The 16,880-nt window shown below is 52.7% G+C and overlaps 3 protein-coding genes across 3 annotated transcripts; 2 read left to right on the top strand and 1 right to left on the bottom strand.

The window, feature by feature from the left end:
* Positions 1 to 46: 46 nt before the first annotated feature.
* SAXO5 (stabilizer of axonemal microtubules 5) lies at positions 47 to 4,853 on the bottom strand. Its single transcript, XM_068661914.1, has 8 exons — positions 4,369 to 4,853; positions 4,091 to 4,185; positions 3,883 to 3,998; positions 3,422 to 3,537; positions 2,988 to 3,186; positions 2,200 to 2,285; positions 537 to 1,638; positions 47 to 179 (listed from the first exon to the last, which is right to left on the bottom strand). The coding sequence occupies exons 2-7, from the start codon at positions 4,180 to 4,182 to the stop codon at positions 1,450 to 1,452; spliced, it is 798 nt and encodes a 265-aa protein (XP_068518015.1). The 5' UTR covers positions 4,183 to 4,185; positions 4,369 to 4,853; the 3' UTR covers positions 47 to 179; positions 537 to 1,449.
* A 618-nt stretch (positions 4,854 to 5,471) lies between these two features.
* On the top strand, positions 5,472 to 7,669 carry PEX11G (peroxisomal biogenesis factor 11 gamma). Its single transcript, XM_068661913.1, has 5 exons — positions 5,472 to 5,684; positions 5,767 to 5,955; positions 6,041 to 6,219; positions 6,354 to 6,404; positions 6,523 to 7,669. The coding sequence occupies exons 1-5, from the start codon at positions 5,487 to 5,489 to the stop codon at positions 6,746 to 6,748; spliced, it is 843 nt and encodes a 280-aa protein (XP_068518014.1). The 5' UTR covers positions 5,472 to 5,486; the 3' UTR covers positions 6,749 to 7,669.
* Positions 7,670 to 9,268: 1,599 nt separating this feature from the next.
* On the top strand, positions 9,269 to 13,028 carry LOC137845067 (ectoderm-neural cortex protein 1-like). The gene has a single exon (XM_068661910.1). It carries the CDS (start codon positions 9,677 to 9,679, stop codon positions 11,444 to 11,446), a length of 1,770 nt encoding a protein of 589 aa, XP_068518011.1. The 5' UTR covers positions 9,269 to 9,676; the 3' UTR covers positions 11,447 to 13,028.
* Positions 13,029 to 16,880: the final 3,852 nt, after the last annotated feature.

Raw genomic sequence — 16,880 nt, 5'->3', positions numbered from 1 at the left:
TCAGACGTTGTCTTATCTCTGAGTCACAGACACTGTTGATGTGCCACTGGTACGTGCTGGTGGCTCCGTCCGCAGGGAGCTGTCACGCAGCACCAGCCGCGCTGGCAGCTTTCATGTCACTGGGGGGAGCACAGAAAGGCTGTTTGGCATTCCCAAATTCAGGCATCCCTGAGGCATTTCTGGAAGTGGATGGAGAGGAGTTTAGAAAGCCAAGGCCCTTACCCCAAAAGCCAGCTTTGCTTTCTGTGCCTGAAATTGCATCAAAATCCATGTGAAAAAAAAAAAAAAAAAAAAAGTAACCAACCCCAGGGTCCTCTCAGCAGCAGCTCCCCAGCCAGCTGGGACCACCACATGGCTGATGTTCACCATGGAACAACCCCAGTGACCCACGGCTGTTCCTGCAGTAGTGCAGTTGGTGGCAATGCCACCTCAGGGTCACGTAAAAGCTATGGGGCAGACCCATGGCATATGCAAGTCCCTGTTACTACACCAAGTGATGCAATCTAGGTGTTTGAATCGAGGTGTTTGCAACCTACCAGTGTAAGACACCGATGTGAGGTGCCTGTGGGAATTTGCAAGGCTTGAGTGTGCAGCTTCTGTGAAGTACGTGTGGAGCACAGAATGTCCCTTTCCCAAGAGAAGCAGAGTCAAATCCCAAGAGGAAAACACAAGGGGGTTGTGGGCCCAGCCCCTGCTTACGTACAGAACGCAGCGATTGGAAATGATTCAGTAACGCCTGCTCAAATGCTTCGGTGTTGGTTTGCAGCACACATGAATCAAGTCTGTCTGCATCAAAAGGCCAAGACGAGCTTGTAAAGTGGCAGCTGTGACAAGGCACCAGCTGACCCTGCTCACTTGGCCTCCCAGGGGAGGGAGCTGACCGCCCCACACGGATCCAGCTTCAAAATATCTACAGCCCAAACAGAGTTAGTGCAAGCTCAGCATTCAGGAAATCCACGTGAGCTATCAACTCAACAAAAATACACTGCTCGTCGCTAGGAAAACAGCCCACTCATCATAAGCTGGGGAGGGCTACCTCTCTGTCCTACTGTTCACTGACCTTTGGTTTCAGGCCTTGACACCAAAATCTAAACAGATAACAAGGGAAGATTCCAGCCCACAAACAGCCCTGACAGTGCCTCTGATCTCTTGCCCTTCCTCTGAGCTTCCCCTACCCCACCTGCTCCCTCCTGCCCCAGCACCTGCCCGGAGGCACTCTGTGGGTCTTGCAACCCACAGAAATGTGTCACCCATGTCTTTGGGCTGATCCCCAGATGTTTATTCTTGTTGTCACAACACCTTGTGTCCTCATTCAACTCTTGAAATAAATGTTACCTGTAATAACACACAGGTGGGCCAAAAGCAGGGCACCAGAAGAGCTAGGTAAAACAACACAGAGGCAGTCGATAGCGCAGGAAGTCCCGGGCAGTCAGCGAGAAAGGGGGAACATCATGGTGCGAAGACCACCTTCCTCCGGGGGCAGTATCCTTTCAGGGTCCCCAGTGGGACACGGCTCACTTGGGAGTCTCCCGTTTGGATTTCTGCTGGGCCTCTGTACTTAGGTGTGAACGCATCCTTCTGCTCTGTGCTGAAGAGGTCCTGCGCCCTCCAGGGTAGCACCAAGTGTGAGCATTTCATCTGAGGAGACAGAAGGGCTTTCAGTGAGGGGGCACAGAGCTGGGGAAGAGGCAGGTGGTAACGTGGAAACTGGCAGCCCCTAAATCTGAGCCCCATAGTGGTTGCCTGGAGGGTTGTCCCCCTGAGCAGCTGAAGCCTCTGCCTTCCTGCGTCCTCTCTCTGTGGCTGATGCTCAGTCATCTCTGGTGCTGGTGCAGAGACATTACCCTGACTGGACACTTCTGGACATGTTAATTTATGCCTGAGATTTTCCCCTTCTGATCCTCTGGGAGGACCAAAAGCACCTTCCCCCTCCCTCCAGCGTTCCCCTCCCTTGGCTTAGGTCTTAGTCACCTGTCCCTCCCCTCCCTTCAAAGATTTTCTCAGCTCCAACTTTGCTCCCCACAGCGCGTTTTCTAAAGACTGGATACAGACAGGATTTGATGCATGACTGTCCCATTTTAAATGGCTCAAGAGCACACATCAAATCTGATGATGTTAATGGGGCGGCTACAGCTTCGCTTTGTGTAATCCTGCTTCCCTAACCTGCCCGTGGTAAACGCAAACCTATTAATGCTGTACCTGCTGTAGCATGTCTTCAGAGAGTTGTCGTTTCTGCTGTCTGTGTGGGACCAGCATGGCCTGCGTGGTTGTGACAGGACTTTCATCTGCTCACAGATTGAAGTAAAAAGAAAACTCAAGCCAGTAAATTAGGAAGCAACATCAGAAAACGTTGCAGTTTGACTTGCAGTCACAGATCTGCATGCATTTCCACTAACGAGAGGCAAAGACAGACTTTGCTGTCAGTACTTCACTGAAAACCTTTGGCCAGCATACAACTGCAGTCAGACAGTTCTCAGAGTGAGGAGATAAATTAAGAAATTCACATGGAAGATACAGGAATATCATTCCATCTAGTAGTTATGTGGCCAATGAAAACAGCAGTTGCCGCTGTGATCTGTTCCACATCTAGTAAAACAAATGGATTAAAAACAGATACATGGTGTGAAGGGACCTCTCTCAGCTGCAGAATACTGGCCATCAGAAAGAGGAGGCAATGCCAGGAGGATTTTCTTAATGCCTCCCACGACCAGCTCTAACTGTATCTCTTCCTGAGGTTGCAAAAGCTTTTGATTCAAATCCTTTCCTTCCTCGCCCGAGTACAAAAACAAGGCAACTTCAAAACACAAACATAGCAAGGGAGAAAGGTCAAGCCACGGGTTCATGTCCCAGAAATCACTCATGTCACCATCTGAATATGCCAACAATTGCTGTATGATAACAGTGAATGACCACGGCTGGCACAGGCATCAAGGTGATGGGTAAGCAAGACTTCCAGCACCACGACAGTCTGAGCAACTTAATCTTACTGTGGTAGTCGAAGGGGATGTGGCTGTCACGTTGATTCTTGCCTCCTGTCACCCTCTGGGTCTGTTGTGGTGGCTGGTAGTCTGACTGCTGCGTTGTGCTGAAGTAACAGGAGCCTGAACGGTCAGCTCCTAAGCAGATGCTGCTTTGGTGTTTCTGCAGTAGCAAGTCAGGCTTTGGTGAGAAGTTCCACCTGCCAGTCTAGAGAACACAAGAGCTGGCTTTAACAGAAATGGGCTGTAGCTGGGAGAGGTGCCCTGTTTCACATCACTCATGTAGATTTTCACATTAGACTCATGCAGCCCAGAGTCTAGGATTGCCACCCAGTGTGGAAAGGGGAGAAGAGACAATATTGGCCTAAGGAGATGCCAGAAGAGTGTGCATTAAAAAAGAGAGATTCTCCACCAGAGAATCACCTGCAAAGCTGGGAACAGACCTCTGGGTAGAAGAACTGCGTCGTAGTCATTCTTGCTAGCGCAAGGTTCTCAGGATCTTCGTCGCCTCTGGGGATGGATGAGGCATTTCTGTTTGGACGAGCAATAGTTACAGGCTCTGGCAAAGGCAAGAATGAAAGATGTCAGAGAAACTCCATCCTCTGAATGATTTATAGCTACAGCAGTTTCTCCAAATGCAATAAAGCACAGGAATAAATACAGCTATTTAACCAGCCAGGGAAGTAGGGTGAGGATGAAACTGAACCTCACAGTGAGGATACTGGTACTGAGTACACAAAAATTATAAAACATTAGAAATATACAATTGTATACATACAATACCCATGTATTGTATCTTTTTATAATTATATCATTAAGAACAAGTGATAAAACCCACTGTTCATCTGGTTATAAACATCAGCAGCAGTCTGTGCATTGTCTCTATGTCACAGACTTACCCTACCTAGATTGTGTACTGGGAAGAGCTCTGACGTTGACGTGGAAAATCTGGTGCAACCATCCCCTAGCTGCAGGTTTGTGTGGTGGATCTGGAAGACAGCACGCTCCTTGTCGTAGACCCTGCAAGATATCAGATATGAGCTACTTAAATAGCAATGTTCATCAGAAGGAGCAGCTCCTGGAGATGCCTGACAGGCTATCCTGCTGAATACCTGTGCTTTCTCTTGTCTGGAACAGTGTAGGCATGTTTCTGCTCACTCACAGATCCACTGCTTCTTGGATCCCCAAATTTAATACGAGACATGTGCTGAAGGGAAGCCAACAGAGCTACAGAACTGCTGCTTAAAGCACAATCCCCGTGTTTCCCATCTCTGCCTTTCCATCCCTCTGATTTTCACATGCATAAATCTCACCCCTTTCAGTACAGAATTCAACAAGGCAACGTGCTGTCCTTTAACTGTGTCCTGGTCCTCCTCAAATTCATTGTTACCTTTTCACTTGGCTTTACAGGTGGACTCCATTCACCTTTAAACTGTGCTTGATAAGAAGTGTGGTAATAGGATTGTCCATCCCCTTTAATAGGACATCCTGCCAAACAGCCAGAAGGGGAAATGAATGGTGTTATTTCTAAAAATGCTATATTTACATCTGTAAGGAAATATTTGTGATATTGAAGTTACAATTGCAAGGCAGCTGCTCTTTTAGCATTTTCATACTCCTGAATAAATTTAGTATAGTTAAACAGCAAAATGACGAACACCAGATTGCAACAAGGTGAATTGCAAGATTGCAGAATGTGGATGTGGTGCATCAGAAGTGATGCAGGTTTGGTGTGAGAACTGCAACGTCTGAGAACTGCAACATCTGAGGCTACAGTGAGCAAAGATGTTCTCTGCTGGAAAAGCTTGGCTGGTGAGTGGCTCTAGTTAGCACAAATAAACCTGTTTTACGAGCATCAGGTTGATTTATTCAGCTATGAAATCAGAAAGGAAAATACCCAAATCGTTGTAACAGCTTTAATTATTTGCAGCGTGCCTCTGAGCCATGCCACCAAAAATCCCCGCAGCCCTTTAGACTGTGAGGACAACTCACCCCTGTACACATGCCGTGCCCTGGCAACAGGTTGGATCTCGTGTGCTGGATATGAGAAGGTGTAGACAGACGGAGGGAGCCTTATTTTCTCTCTGTCTCCACAAAGAACATTATCGCTCCTCTCCTGGGCTTTGGGAAGGGCAGGTCTCTGGGGGGACACATCAGGACAGGGGTAGTTCTCCCTTGTCGTTGAGGTGAGGACCCGGATGCGGGGGTCTGCGTGCATGCGGACGCATGATGCTGGGGGCACAATGGGGACGACCGGCTCCAGGGGCTTCTCTGGAAAGGCGAGGCGCGTCTCGGAGCACAGCTCCCTGCCCACAGCCAGCCTCTGGTTCAGCACATCCCCGCTGCGGGGCTGCACGGCCGGCGCCGGCCGGTGAACCCCCCAGAAAGGGGGGAACTGAACGTGAGAAAACGGCCGACCGGCCTCCTCGGGGACTCTACAACCAGCTCCCAGCTGCAGGCGGGATCCCTGCGGGACGGAAACCCCCGTGCTGGGGGCTGAGGGAGGGCATGGGGCCGCCATCCCTTCACGAAGGCTTCGACGGAGCCCTGCAGCCACTAGGCCCCGTCACCATGGCGACGGCCCCGCGGCGCCATGTTCCCGGCCTGCCCCGCGCGGCCCAACCCGGAAGCGTTGCCATGGCGGCGGCGGGGGGGCTCTGCGGCCTGGTCGCCGCGCTCGAGTCCTACCGAGGCCGGGACCGGGCGGTGAGTGGCGGGGGGGGGGGGGGGCGGCCGGGCCGGGTCCGATCCGATCCCGGTTGTTCCTCACCGGGCTGTGCCCCCGCAGGTCCGCGCTCTCTGCTATGGCTGCCAGCTGGCTGGCGGGGCGCTGGGAGGGCGGCAGAGCCCCGCAGCGGGGCTGTCCCGGAGCCTCCTGGCCGTGTCAGCGCAGCTCAGCCACTGCCGCACCGTCCTGCGGCTCTTCGACGACCTCGCCATGCTCAGCTACAGCCACGGCTACGGGTTGGGGCCCAAGGTGAGCGCAGGGTGGCGGTGGGAGTGCTGGGAGCAGCCCCGGGTGGGCTGCGGGTGTCAAGGTGTGGCCGCCGTGCTCCCCACAGGACGAGGACGCTGTGGTGCGCGGGCTCTCGGTGCTCTGCAACGTGGCCGACCAGCTCTACTACCCCTGCGAGCATGTCGCTTGGGCGGCCGACGCCGGCATCGTCCCCGCCAGCTCGAGCAAGTGGTGGGAGGCGAGCACCAGGCTCTGGGGTTTGTCCCTGCTCCTGGGCATCCTGCGGTAAGGCCGGCTGGGGAGCGGGATGAAACGAAGGCGCCTCTCCCCTGAGATGCTCACGGATGAGGTTAACGCTAAAGTAAAGTTCTCCCCTTCCATGCTACAGGAGAAATAACTTTCAATCTGTTTGTTTTCAGATCCTTGAGAATTTTGTGCCGGTTAAGAAAGAAACTGAGGCAGCAGAAGTGGTAGGACTTCTTGGCTTTACATCTGTTTCAACCCAAATATTTTTATTCTCATTTATGAGCCATCATTAACTGTTATTATGCTCTGGGCTCTTACTAACACTATTCTTGCTTTCAACAGTACATCTTCACCACAGGATCGAAAGAAAATGAAAGCCCAAGTGAAGAGTGAAGTTCTGAGCATCGTCAGTAACATGGCAGATCTCTCCAATGCCATCCACTGGCTGCCACCAGGATTTCTTTGGGCTGGGCAGTTTCCGCCGTGGTTAGTAGGGCTCCTTGGGACCGTCTCTTCCCTGATTGGTATCTACCAGGCATCTAGAGAGAGTAATTCTGGAGCTGCATGAGCCACATTAAGCCTCTGGAGCCCAGTTTTTAGATGGTAAAAATGTGTTTATTGAGGCAGGGTGTATTTTAACTTTCCTGGCTATTGATGATTGTAATTCTGTGCATCCTGTAATTGAGACTGTAATCGAGATCCCTGTTACCGAGAGGATCACATATGGTTAACACATTTTATTACTCTTCATCAGAGAAATCTTTCAGGTTAATCCTCTGAAAATCGAGAAATCTCATAGGGTTGACGACATAGAGGAAGAAAGTTGTACTCACTTCCATCCTGTACTTCAAAAGGCAAATGCAATCCTCTGGTCTTCTCTCCTTTAAAAGAGCACAAAGTCAGTGTTTGGTGGAGAAATGGCCACGGTTCTTTTACTCAAAACTTCCCAGGGATGGATTCTGCGAGTTCAAGCCCCAGGCTCAGCACTTGGTGCCTCATCTGAGCCAGGGAGGGGACCTTTGTCACAGAAGCTTCTCTGTCAGATATTTTGGTGCTTGAGCTCAGAGCAGATGCCCAAAGCACAAAGAGGAGCAGGTGGCAGAGGGAGGCTGCTGGGTTGTGGGCTGTTTAATTTATGACAGTTGTGTTTCTGTAGAGGTGATACGGGAAAGAAACACCAGCTGTTAGCAATGCCTTACTGAGCTCTCTTCCAGCCTCTGTTACTCATTTATGAATAAATACTGTGAATTGAGACTTCTCAGTTAAACCAGAACATGCAAAAAAAAGTGCAGAGGCTTCAGCTGTGCCTTTGTGGAAGGCCACCGGGTGGAGCTCTTCCACCGAGCTCTGTAAGAGCCAACTGACTTCTTAAAAAAAGAAACAAATCTATTAATCACTTTTGAAAGGACTGGTCAAACCAATGCAAGAATGTGTTTTACAGTCATATTTCTAAGCAGTGCCAATAATAAATGAGATGAATGCTTCAAAAGTGGCCTTGAGTCATCGTTACTTTTGATAACTAGACAAATGTTATTTATCTGGCTGTAGAAAGCCCCAAACTGTTTCTAGGCAACAAAACACGTTTGTGCTGTGTTAGCTGCAGCACCCCCAAGGGCAGGCAGAGACCATCTGCTACCCGCCTTTCTTCTGGCAGAATAATTCAAAGCACCTGACTGCTTCAGCTTTTCACATAGCTGCATCTTTTGAAAACAGTTCTGCTTAGTCCGAGCAGTGTTTGTGCTCCATGTGCCTTAGTTCCACACAGACCACCTTTCCAGTACGTTTAGCTATTTTTTTTTCGGCATGGACAAGGGAAACTCTCTGCTACCAATGTTCAAAGAGCATAGCAAGGCCTTGATACTCTTTATCCTTTGCCCTGTCCTTGCTGCCCTGCTTGGTTGTTTATCTGGACCTTCACCCTGCTAAATGCTAGTTCTGCCACAGGGGGTGTCTGACTTCACTCAGGAGTTGGTGGCAGATTTGCAGGTGTCCGCTTGCAGCACGACTCAGCTTGCTGGCAGCTATTATCTGGAAAAGGCTCTTTCTGTAATCACACTGCAGGTCTTGCCTCAAAACGGGTGGAGCACCTGGGCACGGCTGCTTACAGGCAGCTGTGGCTGTTGCTCAGTCCTGTCCTCAGATGTCACCAGCTGTGACATAGCAGTTTTTTTTTTTTAAATCTGTCAGATCCTATATGCGTGCGTTTGAAACCTGGTTAAACCACTCCTTCGGGACATGCTGTGCTGCTCAGCATGGGACAAGGTGTAGTTACAGTGATTTAAAACACAAAACAACTGTGCCTATGCAAACCGCCTCTGATGCAGAAGTAGTAAAAACAAATTATGCTTTTAATGTAGCGAAAGGGTGCTGTAAACTGGCTTAAGTGCACTTGTGTTATGCACTTTGTGTTGTCACACAGCTTTAAGCTGTGGACATTAAATAAAGCCCAGGAGGTTCTCGGCTGTGGGGCTGTCTGAACCTATTGCTGTCCTGTTGAGCCATTTTGCTCCCAAATCACCCACAGTGTTTAAGCACCTCTTGGTGGCGGCTGCTAGCTGCTGACTCCGTGGCAGCACTTGCTGCAGCTGACTTTATCTTTTTTGCACGAGGTTTAACGAGGGCAGAACTGATCCTCTTGGGAACCTGCCGCTGCTTTTTGCTGTTACGTCCCTCAGCCCTACTCAGCTCTTGCTTTGCCCCCCCGCAGGAAACATTTGCTGAGCAGGGATGGTTCGTTCCGGCCATGACCTCACTTTGTCAGCAAGCCGCGATGCGAAAGGCCGCGGGCAGATAGCGCGGGTGGCTGATAACGGCTCAGAATCGTGGCTCCAGCTTTATGGCCCCTTTATGGCAGGGCGACAACCAACAAAGCCGCAGCCGCGCTTTATGGCTGGCAGATCTGGCGTGCCGCTCCCCTCCCCGGGTTTGCTGGAAGCCTGCTGCGGAAGGGAGGGGTGCTGCTGGCCCAAGGGTGCGGGTGCAGTGGGGGGGGAGAGAGGTGGGGGCAGCGCTGCCTGGCGTCACCCTACTACATAGGAGGGCGCCGGGAAGGAAAGGGTTAACGCGTGGCGCACGCGCGCGCCCGGTGCGGGGCTCTCATTCACAAAGAACGAGCCGCGGGCGCCGGCGGCCGCTGATTGGCTGCTCCGCCGCGGGGGGGGCGGGGCCTGCGGCGGGGCGGCCACGCGGCGGCTGCGGGGCGCGGCGGCAGTAGCGGGGCGGCGGGCGCGGAGGGCGGAGGCGGCTCCGGGGCTGAGGCCGGTAAGGAGCGGCACCGGGGGAAGGGGGAGCACCGGGAACACACCGGGACTGCCCAGCGCCACCCGTTCGGGACGCGGCAAGCCCCGTGCTCCGTCCCCGTTGGGGTCCCCGGTCGCCGGGCACCGCGCTGCCCCCGCTCAGCTGCACCCGGAGGTGTCCGAGCCTCGCCGCTGACCCCCCCCCCCTCTCTCCCCGGTCCCTCTCCGGTTATCCGCCGCGGAGCAGCCTCCCCACCATGTCCGTGAGCAGCCACGAGAACCGGAAATCCCGCTCGAGCTCCGGCTCCATGAACATCCAGCTCTTCCACAAGCCGGGCCACGCCGACAGCCTCCTCACCCACCTGAACCTGCTCCGCAAGCGGCACCTCTTCACCGACGTGGTGCTGCGCGCCGGGAACCAGGCCTTCCACTGCCACCGCGCCGTGCTGGCCTCCTGCAGCCGCTACTTCGACGCGATGTTCAGCGGGGGCCTGAAGGAGAGCAGGGACGCCGAGGTCAACTTCCACGACTCGCTCCATCCCGAGGTGCTGGAGCTGCTGCTGGACTACGCTTACTCAGCCCGCGTGCTGATCAACGAGGAGAACGCGGAGTCCTTGCTGGAGGCCGGGGACATGTTGCAGTTCCAGGATATTCGGGATGCTTCGGCTGACTTCCTGGAGAAGAACCTCTACCCGGGGAACTGCCTGAACATGCTGCTGCTGTCCGATGCTCACTGCTGCGAGCGGCTGCTGGAGCTGTCCTGGAGGATGGCGTTGGCCAACTTCACCTCGCTCTGCAAGACCGAAGATTTCCTCCGCCTGCCCAAAGACAAGCTGCTCGAGCTGGTGGAGAGCGAGGAGCTGGAGGTAGAGGACGAGACCCTGGTGTACGAAGCTGTTATAGGCTGGATCCGGTACGATTTGCCCCGACGCCACGAAGTTCTGCCGGAGCTGCTGCGCTCCGTCCGCCTGGCTCTTCTCCCCGAGTCCTACCTGCGGAAGCAGGTGGCCTGCGAGAAGCTGGTGACCAGCCACAAGCTGGGGGAGGAGATCGTGGCCGACGCGGTGCGATGCAAAATGAAGATCCTGCAGAACGACGGCCTTGTCACGGGGTGCTGTGCCCGGCCCCGCAAGGTCAGCCAGGCCCTGCTGCTGCTCGGTGGCCAGACCTTCATGTGCGACAAGATTTACATGCTGGATCATAAAACCCGCGAGATCATTCCCCGTGCTGACATCCCGAGCCCTCGCAAGGAGTGCAGCGCCTGCGCCATCGGGTGCAAAGTGTACATCACGGGTGGCAAAGGCTCCGAGAACGGAGCCTCCAAGGATGTCTGGGTTTACGACACCCTCCATGACGAGTGGGCGAAGGCTGCACCCATGCTGGTGGCACGGTTCGGCCACGGCTCCGCTGAGCTGGACAACTGTCTGTACGTGGTGGGGGGTCACACGGCAGGGAGCGGCGCCTTCCCGGCCTCTCCCTCCGTCTCTCTCAAGCAAGTCGAGCACTACGACCCCCAGCTGGACAAATGGTCCTTGGTGGCCCCTCTCCGCGAGGGCGTAAGCAACGCCGCCGTGGTGGGGGCCAAGATGAAGCTGTTTGTTTTCGGTGGCACCAGCGCAAACCAGGAGAAGCTGCCCAAGGTGCAGTGCTTCGACCCCTGCCAGAACCGCTGGACGGTGCCTGCCAGCTGCCCCCAGCCCTGGCGCTACACGGCCGCGGCGGTGGTGGGCAGCCACATCATCGTGATTGGGGGGGACACGGAGTTCTCCGCCAGCTCCGCGTACCGCTTCCACAGTGACACCTTCCAGTGGTCCAAATTTGGGGACGTGACCGCTAAGCGCATCAGCTGCCGCGCCGTTACGTCGGGCAACAGGCTGTACGTGGTGGGGGGCTACTGCGGGGCTCAGCGCTGCAAGACGCTGGACTGTTACGACCCCTCGTCCGACACCTGGAGCAGCGTCACGACGGTGCCTTACTCCCTGATCCCCACTGCCTTCGTCAGCACCTGGAAGTACCTCTCTGCCTGAGCTGCGGTGCTGCGGAGAAGCTGGGAGGTAAATGGTTGCGTGCCAACGGAGAGCTGCTCCTTAACTCTGTGCTGCGTGAGGGGCGGACTCTGAAGGGCAGATGCGCTGTGATCCTGGCTGGAGTTGTCCTAGAGAACAGCCTCGATGCAGGCAGCGGCTCCAGAAATGTGCTTCTAGGCTGGTAGTTTGAGATCCAAAACCCTGCCAGAGAGAGCATCTTTTTAGACGCTCAGATGCCGCGGGGAGAAGATTAGTATAAATAACAAGACACTTAACCTGGCGTCCTAGTCCTTCCCCTGAGTCTTGGCCTATGCAAAGATTTTGGGGAATGCTAGCTGCGAGCAGGATTGGGTGTCCCTGGTACAGAAAGCACAGAAAGCTCGTTGAGACGATCGCTGTGTTCACATGCTGTTGGGGGGAGCTCGGGCAGACGGTGCGGTGCCACGAGGGGCTGGCTGCTGCTTTTAGCACAGCTTCCTCCTCCTGGTGCCACAGTTAATCTGCTAGTGGCACCCAAATGTCTTGTGGGACACGAGGGCTATGGAGCTGGTGCCAGAACAAGATTATAGCTGGGATTTAGTCCCAGGATGGCTGGTAATTGCATCTGTAAGACAAGCCCTGTCTACATATAAACATAGGGTTTCTCCACGTCTAATTACTCTCTGGTGTCCCCTTTAAGCCATTTCTTTCCTGCTACGCAGCAATTAACTTTTTTAAAAGTTTGCAACTGGAATTAAACCTTCCTAGACACTTCTGGCAGAAAAGATGCCAGTGAATCACAGAGCCCTGCTTTTTTTTTTCCCCTTGCAAGAGATCTGCTAACCGAACCAACTTGTTTAATAAGATAATCTGTAACACCTATAGAAAGTTCTTGGCTGCAGAGGGGAAGAAGCAGTAGTCATTCCACAATAGCAGATTTCTCTGTTGGTTTTGAGCCCTGAGGAGCATTCTTGGGTTTAGTGCGCACATCTCAGTGCTCTCTTCACACCTGATTTTGCCATCTGTACCTCGCCAAGGACCCAGACAGAAGACACGGGCAGTAGGAGCGCCTCCCTGCTACCCAGCAATCTGAACTGTCCTGGATGCCAGCCCTTGTACAGATCTCAGCAGCAGCAGCAGGGCTCAGGGCAGCGCAGCTTTGGCTCTGAACCACTTCTGTAAATCCCCTTCGTTCGGATCAGGGAGGGAACAAGCACGGAGGGGCCCCTGTGGACTGGCAGCTTGTGCTGTCCCTTGAGAGGGCACGAGGTTTCCAAGTTGTCTGCTCACTCGTGATCTCTGACTGGGAGCCAGAGGATTGTTTTGTACTTCTTTCTTTTAATATTTTAAGTGATATTTTTACTGGAAAGGACAAAGGAAGCTCTTAAGTAACTGGCAGCAGGCTCTGGGCTGTGCTGCTGTATGAGAGCTGTGACTTGGAATGCAGTCAGCACCAGAGGCAGATGCCTAAAATGTCTTAACACGTGACAGTACTTTGCCCATGGGCTAGTTCTGTACATTTATTATTATTTTTTTTTATACAGCAGTTGTGTGTGTTTATTACTTAGCCTGGACTTTCTTTAATAAATCTGAATAAAACTCACTGTGTCCCTTGCCTGTTCTGTATGCTTAATCTGCAAGTTCTCCTAGCCCACACTGGAGATAAATGTTTAGTAAAATTAGCAAAGAGGACTCTCTTTGAGGGAGAGTCCAAGCCTTAATCTGCAGGAGAGGGATAACAGGACAAACACAGGACACGTAAAAGCTCACCTCTCACACTGCTTTCCTGCTTTGAAGGACCACAAACCTGTTTAGAACTCCAAAATTTCAGCTATTCTCTGCCCTCACCTGCTCATCCTCAGTGCAGCTGGTTTCCTCACTGCCCAAAAATGCAGAGGGAAGAGCTGCCACTTCTCTCCCAGGGTGCTGCCTGCTCTGGGCCTGCTGCAGGCAATTGTGGGGCAGCAGCAGGAAGGAATAGCTCTGCTAAAGGTGGGCGGTGTGAGGCAGAGGAATCAGCACGGCCAGAGGAAATAGGCACTGAAGGTGCAACCAAATGTCTCGCCACAGAAGCATGGTTTGTGAGCAATTATTCAATTTCAGGCAGAGTTAAATAAATCAACGTCACAGCCATCCCTAGCTGCTAGTGTGGGCAAGAACTGGCACGACTGGAAGGAAAAGCCGCCCTCTTCGTGGTGGCTGAAGAAGATAAAATGACTTCACCTCCATCCTGTTTGCTGATGCCTCTGCTCTTTTCAGCCCCCAGGCTGGGCTTTTTCCCCTTCCCTCCTGCTGGGCTGCCTCGACCCCACGGGAAGCTCGTCCAGCAGCCTGCAGGGAGACGAGCCCACAGCCGGCCCTACAAAGCCAGCCTGGAGCACCCCATGCAGCAGCTGCGGTGTGGGGCAGCTCCAGCCCGGCTGTGGCTCACACCTGCAAGCGCAGGCAGGGAAAAGTCACAGAACAGGACAGAGCTGGGACTGGAAAGCAGCAGGAAGCACCTTTCCTATAACTGCTGGGAGCCGCTTCACCTTTATTACATCTACAGCTATTCCTGAGGTCGGACAAAGTCCGATTACCCAGAAAGTCAGAGGAGCTGAGGTTTCATTCATGGCCATTTGAGCACAGCTGTTTTATTTATTCTGCCGAGCAATAAATGTTGGCTCCCGGCCACATCCGGCTTTTGCACCAGGGACAAAGTTGCTTCTAGCAACTTAGCTCTGTCTGCTCTCTGCTCCTGACGCTGGGCTGTTATCTGAGCCGTGCTCGCAGCATTTTCAGCACTGCTGGGGCCACTCACTAGCGGCCCTTCTGCTGAAGGCTTTGCTAGCATCTACGAATTGCTTCCTCATTTCAAACTGCGCTTAGAGCTAACTCCCTCTCAGGGAAAACCAGCACTTGAAGCACACCTGGGCTGGGCTGCTCTGCAGCGGCTCCCCACTGCTGGCAACAAAGCCAGCAGGAGCTGCGTTTCATCGCCTTCATCCTTCTGTCATCTGGCAGAAAGCCCCGTGCTGGCCCTCCGGCTCCACCTCCTCCTGGCAGGAACCAGCTCCCAGCACAGCGGGGAGTGCTCCTGGGGAAAACGAGACACCTTTTCCACTCGCACGTCAGTCCCAGCTCCGCACATCACAGACCTGTTCTCCCGGTCTGACATTTCCATGCATTAATCCGATCGCTGCTTCAGTGCCACGGCGAGAAGATTTAGGCCAACTGGGCTGCAGCTGAATTTGGTTTAGGGGTTAATTTTGCTACTGGAACAGAAATCTTCATGAATGAATATAACCCATTTTGAACCTCAACACAGTTCAAACTCAGGCCTCTTCTCCTAGCCCAGAATCCTGCTTTGTGGCTGTGCCCCTCCAGCTGCAGGAGCTAGACCCAAGCCCACAATCACATCTGAAAAGGCAGCACGATGGGCATCCTAGGCTCAAGACCGAAAAACAAATCAAAAAAACAACAAAGTGACATCACTCCTCCATGGGACATTCCTCTCCTTGCACAAAGCCTGCAAGTCTCACTAGCCAAACACAGCATCGGTCAGACCAAGCCACCTCCCTCCTGGCCACACGATACGCAGCCAGCCCTGACCTGACACGAGCTACGCTGCTTCTTAGGTTGGTGCTGTTCAGTGCTGCTCTGACATGGGAAAGGGACATCAATGTTGTGCTTTCATGCTTCTGTGTGCTTGTACCCCCGAAACAAAGCGATCCCTGCCGTGCTCAAGTCTCTCGTGCATGCAACGCTGTACCAGAGCCAGGGACCACGCATCTCATACTCCAGTGTTGCCAGCTCTAAGCGAGCTCAGCTTTTATCCTCTGCCAGATCCCACGGGCCCAGAAGCAGCAAACAATGCAGACATCACACAAGGACAGGCCCCACATCCCTGGTCTGTTGAGCCTTGGGCCGGGCCCCATCTCTGGGATGAGAAATTAGACCGGATTTGAGTCACAAGGCTGAGGAAAGGGAAAGGCAGAAACCAGCACATTCCCACTGTCAGAGCACACCATGGAGCCCATATCCTTTGTGCATGTTTGTCCTCAAGCATCTGGCTTGCCAATGAATCTCAGATGCATGTATGGGAACCATCAGCCGTGTCTCAGCCACATGAAAGAGGAAGGTTTAGCATAAAGCTGGTCATTGCCTATGGCCTCAGAATGATTCATCCAAATAGAAAGAATGTGGTTTGGGTTTCGGGTTAATTAGCTGCAGATCTTAAAGAGAGACAAGGCAGGGCGGAGCTGCTGGCAGACTGGTGTGAGCAAGTAGCAGCTCTGTAGGCATTGCCGTCCATCCCGAAATCACGCCTTCAGTGTGAGAAGTGGAGAACGTGCATCAGAGATGAGTGACAGCGTTATCGATGATGCTGTCAGTCAAGGTGTTTGTGCACACCAAAGGAATGTCTACCTGGCTGCTGCAGCAAGAACCGAAGCCCAAGACAGATACACCCACGCTCATTTGAGCTCTGATGGCTGCGGCAGCACCAAGCTTCTAACAGATGCAAATCCTGAGTTTAAATATGCCCTTACAGAGCTCTGGGCTGCTGCAGCTGGGCAGTTTAGTTACCTGCGCAGATCTGTGCTGCAGGGCTACCTTGTAGCCACGTTACTCTATCCAAATCCACGCTCCTCAGTTCGTATTAGGAACTCTTCCTACGGGTCTGAGGCATTATTACGGCTGCCAGAAGAGTCCACACGTTTTACAACTGGGGAGAAAAGAAATCCACTGCTCTAGGAACACCTCATCATAATTCCTGCCCTAGACTGTTCCCTGCAGCTGTCCCCCATGACAATGCTTGGATTCTGTGTCTTGCTGCTGAACTGTGTTTAGAAATGAACATGGAGTTACTTGCCTTGCTCTAGCGAGACAGCGAGATCTGAAAGTGCACATAGGTAGTGACCTCCAGTGGCCACTGCAGCCCAGTTCCTTGGAAGCTGAACAGAGCAAAAGCAGCTGTAAGAAATTTTCTGTTAAAGGAAGTGCAAGCAAAAGCTCATACATGTTTCAAGGCTTTGTTCGCTAAAACATCAGTTTGCTACTGCCCACAAAGACAGTCTCACTTCAAACACTGGTGTGCCTAGAAGTTTTTCATTATTGGCATACAGTGGAAAAATAGAAAAACTTCTGTTTTTCCGAGTTCCAGTTTTTTGCCACAACACAAATGTCAACAGCACTTCAGAGACTTAAAAATACAGACTAGAATGCAGACTACTCCCCTGACTCCTGTACACAGAGAACCTGGGCCCTCCAAAGTGCTTTGATATGCACAAAGACTTAACTCTGTGCAAAGCAATTCGGACTGCATCATTTGCACCACCACACTCAGAAATGGCTGAGGGTTTTCCTCAGTGGTGATTACAGTACAGGATTTTAACGATTAAAAAATAAATAAAAAAAAAATCACACCTCTTCCTTTGAGAACACCCATGCTAGTTCTCCCACTCTCCCCCCCAAT

The sequence above is a fragment of the Anas acuta genome, chromosome 26 (assembly GCF_963932015.1).
Source record: "Anas acuta chromosome 26, bAnaAcu1.1, whole genome shotgun sequence".
In the NCBI taxonomy this organism is placed as follows: domain Eukaryota; kingdom Metazoa; phylum Chordata; class Aves; order Anseriformes; family Anatidae; genus Anas; species Anas acuta.
The sequence above is the reverse complement of the archived record's forward strand: the minus strand, read 5'-3'. Positions and strand labels throughout refer to the sequence as shown.